The sequence below is a fragment of the Micromesistius poutassou genome (assembly GCF_964030765.1).
Source record: "Micromesistius poutassou genome assembly, chromosome: 21".
Classification (NCBI taxonomy): Eukaryota; Metazoa; Chordata; class Actinopteri; order Gadiformes; family Gadidae; genus Micromesistius; species Micromesistius poutassou.
This window is the reverse complement of record NC_140291.1, coordinates 13322756-13335159: the sequence shown is the minus strand read 5'-3', so window position 1 is coordinate 13335159 and position 12404 is coordinate 13322756. Positions and strand designations below refer to the sequence as shown.

The window sequence follows — 12404 nt, the reverse complement described above, 5'->3', positions numbered from 1 at the left end:
AGCCCCCCCCACCCCACGCTCTCTCTTTCTCCCTCGCTTCCTCTATCACAGTTCCTTTCACTGTCTGTCTGAATGCCTTTTTTTAATTCTACCTCTGTCCTTGTATCTCTGTATCTCTCTCTCTCTCTGTGTCTCTCTCTCTCTCTGTGTCTCTCTGTGTCTCTCTCTCTCTCTCTCTCTCTCTCTCTCTCTCTCTCTCTCTCTCTCTCTCTCTCTCTCTCTCTCTCGTAATGGTTCCTTACACTTTCAGGTGAAAAATTGCACAAAGAAAATGCTAATCTATTTCCAGAAGGCATTTTTTTTTTATATCAAATCAATCAATCACTACGATGGATTCCTATGATGCGTCCGCTAATTGGTGTTTAACTGATTCGATTCCATTTCCGTTTCTGGAGTATCGAATCAACCTTCTGTAGCAATCCACTTACTGATTGCACAAAGCAAGAGTTTCACCCTGGAACTGGGTGATGTAACTCCCTATCTGTCTGTCTGCCTGCAGGATGATGGTGTGTGGGGTGCTGACCCTGATACTAAGCTGGGCATCCCTCGGGGCAGATCTGGCTACCGCTGTGGTGAGTGTGTTAGTTCCTCCCCCATCCTCCCCTTCCTCATCCTCCTTCTCCTCCTTCTCCTCCTCCTCTTCCTCCTCCTTCTCCTCTTCATCTTCATCTTCCTCCTCCCTGCTTTCCTCATCATCTTCCTCCTCCTCCAATGTCAATTGACTGAGGGACTCAAATTATTGCAATTACCAAAGTCAATCGATGCTTATCAACCCGGGAACTTTGATAAATCAGCATGATGTATCGGGGGCCATAGATATATATACACCTATAATTGTGTGTGTGTGTGTGTGTGTGTGTGTGTGTGTGCGCGCGTGTGTGTGTGTGCGTGTGTTTGTATGCGTGTGTGTGTGTGTGTGTGTGCGCAAGCACGACGGGCACAGCACACTATGGAGTGTGTGATAATGACTCCAGGCAGGGGTAAACAGAAAGATAATATTTGATCTGGTTTATTTTTCACCCACTGTTAATCCCCATCTCTAACCTGTCTCTGTGAATGTGTTGTCCCTGGTACATCTTCTATTCAATCAAATCTATAAATAGATGTTTCTCTCTCGCCTTGTTTCAAAAAGATTCATAAAAACATCACAGACTCAATAATGTATGTTGAATGTGTGTGGCTGGGGGGGCTTTAATAAAGGCTGAACACACATCCATCACTCATTCCTCACCGGGCGTCTTACTGGACGTGCTGTCATCATAATAGCATCATCTCTCCAGATGGGTTCACTCTCCCGTGGGCCAGCTGGTGTCTCGTCCTGACCGGTGCAGGTTGTGTACCACCGCACAATGGATGAAGGTTGACCATGGCCCGCCATGCCCTCATCCTTCCATGCCACGCGTGCCTTTGGTCTGCCTCAGAGCGAGCAGTGCCTTGGCAACAACACAGACCTGATAATTGCCCTCCCATGGGCGGTGGCAGCTGTCCACCACGACACTTATTAGAGCACTGCCACAGACTGGATTAAACAGCGCTGTCGCCGTACTTAGTGTGTGTGTGTGTGTGTGTGTGTGTGTGTCTGTCTGTGTGTATGTCTATATTAGGACAGGAGAGCGTAATGGCCCATGCTAACTAAACCTACAGGAATAAAAAAAAGCGTGTGTGTGTGCTTGCTTCTAAGTGCACATGTGCATGCACTCACTCACTGGCTAATGGCGCAGGCCCCAATTAGCATATAGCGCCCGGGACACATGACACATTAACGTGTAATAACGACACACTTCTGCAGATCTCTTTATTCTAGCTGCGGTATTTATAAGTCTATCGGACTGATCTGTCCCTTTATAGCGTTTAATACAAAGGCTATGTGTGTGTGTGTGTGTGTGTTGTGCAGCTAACAAATTTGCCTTTGGAGATCTAGCATTCATGCAGAGTAGGCCACATTTACCATCCCCCTCCCCCCCAAAAGTTCATTATGAGTTGCTGGGCACTACCGAGGAGCTATGCTAGCCATGTTGCTATGCTAGCCATGTCGCTATGCAAGCAAACTTCATTAGTGTTAGCCCTCTAAGAGAGTTGCTTTGTGATGCCCAGAGCAGTTTAGTATTCGTTGAGCTCCGTTGGGAGTCTACTGTCCTCCAACGGGGCCGGTCGGCTGAGGCAGATGTACCGTGGCCGACAGGCACTGACTCTCAAACGACAGCCTCTAAGAAAACCTGCAATCAATGGTTTGACCACATTGCTTTTTCCCACACCGTGGTGCAGACTCTCTGCATTAGTCATATACCTGTTGCCCTTCTTTCTCCGGAGAAGGGCGTGGATATAAAGATTTGTCACTAGCTGGAACATTAAACATACTCTCTCCATGGTGCAAGAATTAGGGAACATTAAACTTAATAAAGATGAGTGTGTTGATGTTCCAGCTAGTGACAAAGCTTAACATCAACTCCCTTTTCCCACACAGATCATTTTTTTCATTAGTCATACCTGTTGCCCTTATTTCTCAGGAAAAGGGAGTTGATATTAAGCTTTGTCACTAGCTGGAACATAAAGTACTCTTCTTTGTCACGTCTTAGTCCCCCTATTTTGTATTCTTGCACCATAGAGGGAGTAAGAGTAGATAAACCTCTTCCGGTTATTACTGCTGTCTCTTGTTTCTTGTTGTTGCTATTTTGAAGATCTCTGGTTAAAGTATTAGTCTTCTGTTCTTCTGTTCTTTACATTTTGCTACAGGGAACCAGCGACTTCTGCGTTGCCCCTGACCGGTTCCTAATGAGCCAGACGAAGGGGATTAGTGCCGGTGAGTTCAGACGTCAACAGCGACGTTGTAAATAAGACGGCAGGACGCTATATGCTGTGAAAGTAATTGGTGAGAGGGTGTCTTTATGTGGATGGTTTAGTAATCAGGTTTCTTTCCTGCATATGTCTTTGTGTGTCTGTGTGTGTTTGTGTGTGTGTGTGTGTGTGTGTGTGTGTGTGTGTGTGTGTGTGTGTGTGTGTGTGTGTGTGTGTGTGTGTGTGTGTGTGTGTGTGTGTGTGTGTGTGTGTGTTCGCCCACAGAAATCCTGCACTATTATGTGTACTGCAACCAGACTCTCTCCAACCCCTTCCAGAAGGTAGGGCAAAATAAACATTGCAGATTTTTTTTCTTTTTTACCCTGAGTCTCTACATTCTGAATGCATCCCCATTGTTTTCACCTATTTTATATTCTTCCTCTGTTTTCTTATTTTCCCTCTCTCTCGCTCTCTCTTAAACCTAAGGGAGACCTTTTTCTCCCCCATCTCTTGGTGTCTCGACCCCTTTGTCTCCTCGCTCTGTCTGCTCCTCTTTGTCCTCCCGTCTAAGAGGGAACGGGCACTGCACACTAAAGACAAACCTCGCCTGCATTTTCATGTTGTCATGTTGTGTCTGAGACAAAGGGATTCCCAGTCCAGAGGAAAAGCGTTTAGGGTAGAGGTGAAGTTCTGTCTACAGCAAGCAACCCCCCCTCCCCTCCTCTTCCCTCCCCTCCCCCCACACTCTCTCTTCCTTCCTGGCGTCCTCTCTATCACAGTTCATTTCACTGAATACACTGTGCAAACAAAAAAAGAGAGAGACACCCTTTCCCTTCCTCTCAATTGACAGGGCTCTATCTGGGTCTCCTTCTATATCGCTCTCTACCACGCGATCTACCTTTGTCTGTCTCTCTCTCTCACTCTCTCGATCATTCACTCCCCCTTGCACGTGCAGTCTCTTCCGAAGAGCTTGTGGGTCAGGCACTGACCCGACGGAGAGAGAGTGTCTTCCACTGTGGCGTCGAGGAGCTATAGGCTCTCAGATTGTATCATGTGGTGTGCGGGGTGGACATGCCCTCCAACCCACCGCAGCACAGACACATCTGGGCCAAGAGCACAGCGTTCCCCCACGCCCCCCACAGCCAGAGTGACCCTCACCCTGACTCTGTCTCACCAGACCCACAGAGAAACCGAGAGTCCCGATGCTTAGGGAGCAGAGGGGCTGAAACACAGGAACACACACAGACACACACACAGAAGCACACACAAACACACATACATCTCTCTCTCTCTCTCTCTCTCTCTCTCTCTCTCTCTCTCTCTCTCTCTCTCTCTCTCTCTCTCTCTCTCTCTCTCTCTCTCTCTCGATACTGCTAAATACTTAAAAACACATGTTCTCTCCTCCTTGTGGCCTTCTCTCTGTCTCTGCACCAAGCCGGCATTTTCCAACACCAAAAACACCATCAAAAAAGCTTTTTGATATGTCTCCAAAGTAGATGGATCTGAAATCACCGGCTGTATGTGGACGGGATGGACGGACATTTCTGACACATCATCATCGTGAAATGTTGCCGCTGTTGAGTGTGAATGTGAAAAATTGCCTTTGACACAAAGAAACTGTGTTTTGACGTTTAGCCGGTTCGGCGTGTGGTCAGGCGTAAGAGCTAGCCTTCTGCTCGCACAGAACACCAACCACGATGCAGTACACCGGAGAAGGGTGAGGGGAGGTTAGGTTGAGGGTTGTGCCGTCATTGGGGAATTATTCAGCAAAAGGTGTCTTGATGAATTACCCACAAAGCTGCTGGGATCATTGTTAGGAGAGTCGGACAGGAAAATGCATCAGCCTCCAATCAGCTTCAAAGGTCACATTAAAGTAAGGAAGGAAGCTTCAACAATGGGTCGATGGTGATATCATACAATGACAATACAGAGATCGCGCAGTTAACATGTGGTACATTTAGACTTCATATTTAAGCGCGTACACATACACGCACGCAAATGCGCTAGTACACACATACATATACACACTTGCACACGTACATATACACATTTGTACATGCACATCTACACATTCTTACACGTACATATACACACTTGTACACATACATATACACACTCAAACACATGCACACGTTATATTCTATAAGCACAGTAGCTGGTACCCGTGCCCTCTATGTCATTGTTCTCAGGCAGTGCCGTCCATATGGGCAGGTGGGGCAGCGAACTACTTGCAAAAGCATGCTCCCAAAAAAATAGTTCCTCAGTAAATCATAGCTTGAGGTCTATTTTTAATAATGTGAGTGTCACATTAACTATCTATAGTTTCTGTAGGCTTTCCGACAATTTTTGGTCTGTTGACATGACATGATGATGATGGTGGCGATTTTAGCTCAGTGTTTTAACGTGAGTTTAACGTGTCATGCAATGTTGGGGCCGGGCAGCTCAACGACCGCGTTCCTCCGTATGTTTATCTCATAACCCTGCAGGCTGCAATAAGAATTGCAATCTGCGCTAATAGACGCCTATATGGTCGTAAAGTAGTCTGCCCCGTGGTCATATTCTAGAACTGTTGTTGTTTTAACTCAAATTATTCCGCCAGTATCTTTCGTAGTTTTTATATCAGATGCAGATATGGCGAGTGGTGTTGCACCTGTGATAAACAGTGTTGAGTTTCTGTTCAAAAAAACATTAGGAGGTTAAAATTGGAAGAGAAGTTAGTTAATTAGTTAGTTAATTGTGGGTGTGGTCATACGCCAGTAGTTTCTGCGCCACTGAAATTTAGGGTCACCGCACAGTACTGTTAGGCCTACATAGCTATCATCTGTAAATTCTCTCTCTCTCCTCTCCTCTTCTCTTCTCTTCTCTTATTTTATTTATTTCTCTCTCTCTCTCTCTCTCTCTCTCTCTCTCTCTCTCTCTCTCTCTCTCTGTCTCACTTTCTCTCTCTCTTTATGAAAGGTTCACGTTCCCCTTGTCTAGTATTTCCCCCTCTCTACCCCGACTTCCTGTGGCATGAAAAGCCCCAAAGAACCAGCCTTCATCTCTGAACAAAAGCAGTGGATTGGACTAACGGGGAAACAGTTTTCACCAAAGACCTACTGACAAATTCCGGAGGATAAAATCAGAGAGAGTCGTCATGTTTTTGGAATAATGGTGAATTGCAGCTTCCTGTCGGATCAAAGCTGGGTTGTGATTAAGTTGTCATCGTTTACGTGTGCCTTTGTCAATTCTTCTTCTAAAGTCAGTCTAGTTTTCTTTGTCGTTAACGGCAGAGTTTTTGAAGTCAATTGAAGTCATTGATCTTAAATTTGGGCTAAATGAGTCAGCTGCGCTTAGATGTTTTGCGTTTAGATGTAATTTAAGAAAGCGGTTACAATAAGTGCCGGCTCGTTTAGAATAAAGAGGGGAAGAAAATCCTCGCGTAATATGAGGAGATGCTGGCAAGAATGTGGATCTCCATAGTGAAAATTGAATGGCTGGGATCACATGACGTTGTGGTTCTGATTCAATCAGACGTCTCAGAGAGAAGGGACTTCAATATTCGGAGATGAGGGAGAGGGTCTGGTCGGGGTACAGCCGGCTGCTCACAGCGTTGTGGGAAGCGATGAACACGTGCGTTAATCGCGCCGCGCTCAGTCACGGTGAAAACAGAATATTTGATTAAAGTCAAACATACGTCATCCCCTCCCCCGTATTTCAATGATTTGCGCGCCACAGCGTACCGCACTCTACTGAACTATAGATTCCTTGAAAAGTGTGCATGTGTGTGAGATAAGTGTTTTCGTACACTTTACGGGACCACAATGCATCGACTTTCCAGTTTAAAGTTTTAAAGCCCTTAATGTGGGTTTAAATAGTGTGTGTGTGTGTGTGTGTGTGTGTGTGTGTGTGTGTGTGTGTGTGTGTGTGTGTGTGTGTGTGTGTGTGTGTGTGTGTGTGTGTGTGTGTGTGTGTGTGTGTGTGTGTGTGTGTGTTTCAGTGCTAGGCAGGACAGGGAGCTGTCACATTCTACTAGAAAAAACAAGCCTGAAGTTATTTAAAAGCTCATTAAAAAAGCTAGAGCCCTTTCATAAGCTCGTCTGGTCGTGTTTTATTTAGTGTCACTTTAAAAAGCGTCTTTATAAGGTCAGACCTTTTTTATATCAGTCAATAAATAAATCAAACGTCCCCATGCTGTGTGTGTGTGTGTGTGTGTGTGTGTGTGTGTGTGTGTGTGTGTGTGTGTGTGTGTGTGTGTGCATATGCCTGTTGCGCTCCGCAATACGAACACGTTCTAACGATGACTTGTTGATGCTGTTGGTTAGTCTCTGACGGTGTTCCAGAGATCTCTGACCACCATGCAGATCCAGATCCAGGGCCTACTGCAGTTTGCTGTCCCTCTCTTCCCCTCTGCAGAGGTACACACACACATACACACACACACACACACACACACACACACACACACACACACACACACACACACACACACACACACACATACACACACACACACACACACACATACACACACACACACACACACACACACACACACACACACACACACACACACACACATACACACACACACACACACACACACACGCACACATGCACTCATACATGTGCACACACAGTTACACACATATCACGCACATACAGTAACACACACAAACACACACACATACATGCAAACGTACACGCACACACACACACACACACACACAATACACACACACAAACTCTCTCACCATTAAGAAAAAACTGTAATGTTTATACACCCTACCTTTTCGCGAGAACGCACTAAATCTAAGGTTAGGGCTCAAATCTAGGGGAAGGGGGAGAATTCGGACCATAGGGCCATAGTCTATCGGCCTCACGTTGACCTATGACCCTGACACCCTGACGTAACCCGGCATGTCGTGTCCTGGCCTCCAGGGAGACCTCCAGGGCATCCAGAACCTGCTCAACTCCTCAGAGGCCAGCCTGCACCAGCTGACCGCCCTGCTGGACTGCAGGGGACTCAACAAGGTGAGGTCACGACCCGCACGGCTCGCACTGACCAACCGAGCAGTGGCCAGCCGGCCTGCTGGCTGTACCGACGTGAACCATGTCAACACAGGATCTGGTGGGCGGGGGGGGGGGTGCTGAGAGCAGAGCGGAATAGGATGTGAGGGGGCTAGGATGTCTCAGGAAAGCGATCCAAAGAGGGTAGAAGAATGGCTCAACGTGTGTGTGTCTGTGTGTGACTTTTTCCATGTTTGTGTGTGTGTGTGTGTGTATCTGCGTCCTGTGTGTGTGTGTGTGTGTGTGTGTGTGTGTGTGTGTGCGAATTTGTATGTGTGTGTGTGTGTGTGTGTATGTATCTACACATTTGTGCATCTGCATCCGTGTATGTGTTTGTATGTATGCATGTGTGTGTGTGTGTGTGTGTGTGCGTGCATATGTATGCATGCCCCCCTCTGACCCCTGACCTCCCCCCACCCACCAGGACTACCTGGACGCGCTGGTGGGCGTGTGCTACGACGGCGTGGAGGGCCTGCTGTACCTGTCTCTCTTCTCCGTGCTGGCCGCCTGCTCCTTCTGCATCATGCTGTGCGCCATCCCGCGGGCTTGGAGACAGATCGCCGCCAGGTCAGGCTGCCTCTGCCCCACTTCCACGGCCTCGATTCACCTGCACACACACACACACACACACACACACACACACACACACACACACACTCTTACAAACACCTGCACACACACACACACACACACACACACACACACACACTTGCACACACACACACACACACACACTTACAAACACCTGCACACACACACACACACACACACACACACACACACACACACACACACACACTTACAAACACCTGCACACACACACACACACACACACACACACACACACACACACACACACACACACACTTACAAACACCTGCACACACACACACACACACACACACACACACACACACACACACCACACACACACCTCCCTCCTTGATTTCTGTCGTGCATCAACATAGTTATCAGGTGAATCACCTCGATTCACCTGACCCCCACACACTCTCCCTGCCTCTCTCTCTATATATAAATATATATATATATATCGTCAGCCAACACACCATCACACCCAAACCACTGTGTCATGTGGACAGGCTTCACACAGTTTCTGTAAGCTCTCTTTGTTCTCTATCCTAGAGTTCAGAGACACGATAGGAGGGATTTTCCCTGTTTGGATGAAACCAGCAGCAGATCTCTCCAGTGTGGGTGTTCTTAGTTACCCCGTGTATCCCTTCTTAGTTCCCAGGGTCAGGGATCAGAGGGGTTGGAGCCGGGGGGGATAAATGCTCCTGGTTCACCGCGGGCTGGAGACAAGTGGTCAATTATTCATGATCCCCCAAACACACACATGCACGCACATACACACACACACACACACACATACTAACTAAGGCTAACACAGATGCACGCACATGCTGAAACAAGGACACACACACACGCACGTATACACATATGCAGATACACATGCACACACACTCACTGCGATGCACACACATACAGAAACCCTCACAAACACACACTCAGGCACAAACACACGCATACACACAAACACAGCAAGAGAAAATAAAACACACACGCAGACACACACACACACACACACAAACACCCACAACCTTCTAAAGACTCAACAATTCCTCATCCTCATCCTCATCCTCATCGTCGTCCGCTTATCCGGGGTCGGGTCGCGGGGGCAGCAGCTCAAGCAGGGGGCCCCAGACTTCCCTTTCCCGGGCCACATTGACCAGCTCTGACGGGGGGATCCCGAGGCGTTCCCAGGCCAGTGTTGAGATATAATCTCTCCACCTAGTCCTGGGTCTTCCCCGGGGTCTCCTCCCCACTGGTCGTGCCTGGAACACCTCCCAAGGGAGGCGTCCAGTGGGCATCCTTACCAGATCCTTACCAGATGCCCTGCTGACTCAACAATTCTGAAAAACAATTCTGTTAAACCCACCGCAGGGAGCGGGACTACGACGACATGGACGACGAGGACCCCTTCAACCCCCGAGCCCGCCGTGCCGGCCACGCCCACAACCCCGCCCACCCCAACATGCACAGCTTCTGCAGCTACAGCAGCAGCCTGGGCAGCCAGAGCAGCCTGCACCCCCCCGCCCCGCCCACCGCCCTCTCCAACGCACCCGTCGCCCCCGACTACATGTGAGTGGGGGGTGGGGGGGGGGACGAGGGGGGGGGGGGGAGGGGGGTTGGGATTCTGGGGATAACTATGTTGATGCACGACAGAAATCAAGGAGGGAGGTGTGTGTGTGGTGTGTGTGTGTGTGTGTGGGGAGGGGGTTTGTATGTGTGTGTGTGTGTGTGACGTGTGTGTGTGTGTGCAGGTGTTTGTAAGTGTGTGTGTGTGTGTGTGTGTGTGTGTGTGTGTGTGTGTGTGCAGGTGTTTGTAAGTGTGTGTGTGTGTGTGTGTGTGTGTGTGTGTGTGTGTGTGTGTGTGTGTGAGTGTGTATGAGTGCGTGTGCAGGTGTTTGTGTGTGTGTGTGTGTGTGTGTGTGTGTGTGTGTGTGTGTGTGTGTGTGTGTGTGTGTGTGTGTGTGGAGGCAGGTGTGTGTGTATGTAGGTTGTGTATAGGTGTATAGGTGTATAGGTGTGTAGGTGTGTGTGTGTGTGTGTGTAGGTGTGTATTTGCAGGTGTCTGTGTTTGAAGAATAGAAAAGGAGTAACGTGTACAAGACGTCATTTTGACATGAACTGTTGTAACATCTAATGAACTCACATGCCTACCTACTATCGAAGCTTCAATTTCAATATCTACCTCAGAACAATCTGATGGTTTTGTTTTATCCAACATGCTCGTTGTGGCTTCAGGTGTGTGCTAGAGACCAGTACCACTACTTATCTGACCTCTCTCCTCTCTTCTACACCCCCCCCCCCCCCCCCCCCCCCCCTTTAGGAACCAGGCCGCTCTGTTTGGGGGGAACCCGCGCTACGAGAACGTGCCTCTGATTGGTCGAGGCTCACCGCCCCCCTCGGTGCGTTGGGTCCCGGAGGCAAAGTCCTTCTTGTGATGTCACTTCCTCCCGTTCTTCCACTGAGCTTAGCTGCAGTCTAGTTGACGTAAAAAAATGTATCTATATTTTATGATACATGTTTATACTTTATACGTTTATATAAAAGTTGTTTTTTTGTTACAACTTGAATGGTTCTCGTGCACACATACTTTGATACCAGACGGTCTTAAACATTTACAATGGCATTCCACTCGTTCTTTTGGTTGGTAGCGTAGGTTGCAGCGCTGCACAGATTCTCTCCTCTTCTCTCACACAAAGAGGTAGACTTACAGACATCATTAAAGAGACAGACGCTGCTTAATAATTCAGCAGCAAACATCATCGCACGTCTCTTTGGGGAACCCCTATCCCTCCCAAGGGATAAGGGTACGGGCGTCGCCTGGGGTCTTTTACCCTCGCCTGAGTCTTGGTTTGGGGTTTTCTGCCGGGAAGAATCCGCCCTTTCTCACTGCGACACTTTTCCCATATTACAATTATTTTGTGTATTGATTAAATATTTATTGGATTACACCCTAACATCTGCCTCGACCTAGGAGGCGACAAACTCGCTGGAATGTCGCGAGATTGTGATTTTCTTTCCGCGGTTTTTGTAAGTCGGCATTCTGAATTGATTATTAAGTTAGACTCTCGTGCGTCTACCTGTAGTGTTCCACGTGGATCTCCGACACATTCCAAATTTATTCTTCTTTGCAGTTGCTAGGAATAGAAATTTACATATGACCTGTCAGATTTGTGTCAAGCAATCCTCTTGTTAAACTGAAACATGTGAACCAATGCGTGCCAAAACTATGCAAGTAATGTCTCATCCTTTTCCTCTTTTATTACTATAACTAACCATGGCATACAATTTTTTTTTTAGCTAACAGCTTCTTTTATGTATGTTTTCTTTGTGTGTGTGTCATATCTTTGTTTGTTTGTATCTTTCTTTTCAATATTTTGCTCTCTTTTTTTAAATCCAATTTTGGAGGCATACTCTCAGCAATATAGAAACCGAGTAAGTCCACTTTACCCACCTTTCACTTCCTTCTACAAAGAGAAAATCCCTTACTCTTCCTCTGATGCATCCTTTGGTTCACATTGATCTCTGTCTGGATACTCTCCCACTCATCTCCCTTCTTCGGCATGGTTTTGTTGCACAACGTCACAGTTCCCCCCACACCCTCCTCATTCCACAAGGTCTACTTCAGCGGGGCCGGGGCGCCCCCTAGTGGTAAAGTGGTGATAGTGACGTTCCAAAAGTACCCCATACTCACGCGGGACTCTGTGTCGCCCCCTTTTGGTGAAAAAGGTGGTAGTGCGGCGTTCCCAGATACCTACATACAGACGTTAACCTGTGCATGAAGTCACACCTCCTCATTTGAATTCTATAGCTTGTACCGGCCAGGATCTGAGACGCTGGGCGTCGTGTGCGGTGCTATAGAATTCCAAGTGTCCCTGTGTCTTCTCTGCTGCAATGTTACAAGTCACCCCCCTCCCCCCCCCCAGATATGTGTTTCCATTCACTGTGAATGACGCAAGTTCTTGTCACAGAGAGAGTTTCAACAGTCTCCA

General features: G+C 47.7%; 1 protein-coding gene across 1 annotated transcript in view; it reads left to right on the top strand.

Moving 5' to 3' along the window:
- ttyh2 (tweety family member 2) overlaps window positions 1-12404 on the top strand; it is a 49627-nt gene that overhangs the window by 35266 nt on the left and 1957 nt on the right. Inside the window, exons 6-13 of the mRNA XM_084485936.1 lie at window positions 500-572; window positions 2734-2800; window positions 3061-3116; window positions 7080-7172; window positions 7696-7788; window positions 8249-8391; window positions 9787-9984; window positions 10736-10814. Of these exons, the coding sequence (XP_084342062.1) occupies window positions 500-572; window positions 2734-2800; window positions 3061-3116; window positions 7080-7172; window positions 7696-7788; window positions 8249-8391; window positions 9787-9984; window positions 10736-10814 (802 nt within the window). The remainder of the gene's footprint in view (window positions 1-499; window positions 573-2733; window positions 2801-3060; window positions 3117-7079; window positions 7173-7695; window positions 7789-8248; window positions 8392-9786; window positions 9985-10735; window positions 10815-12404) is intronic.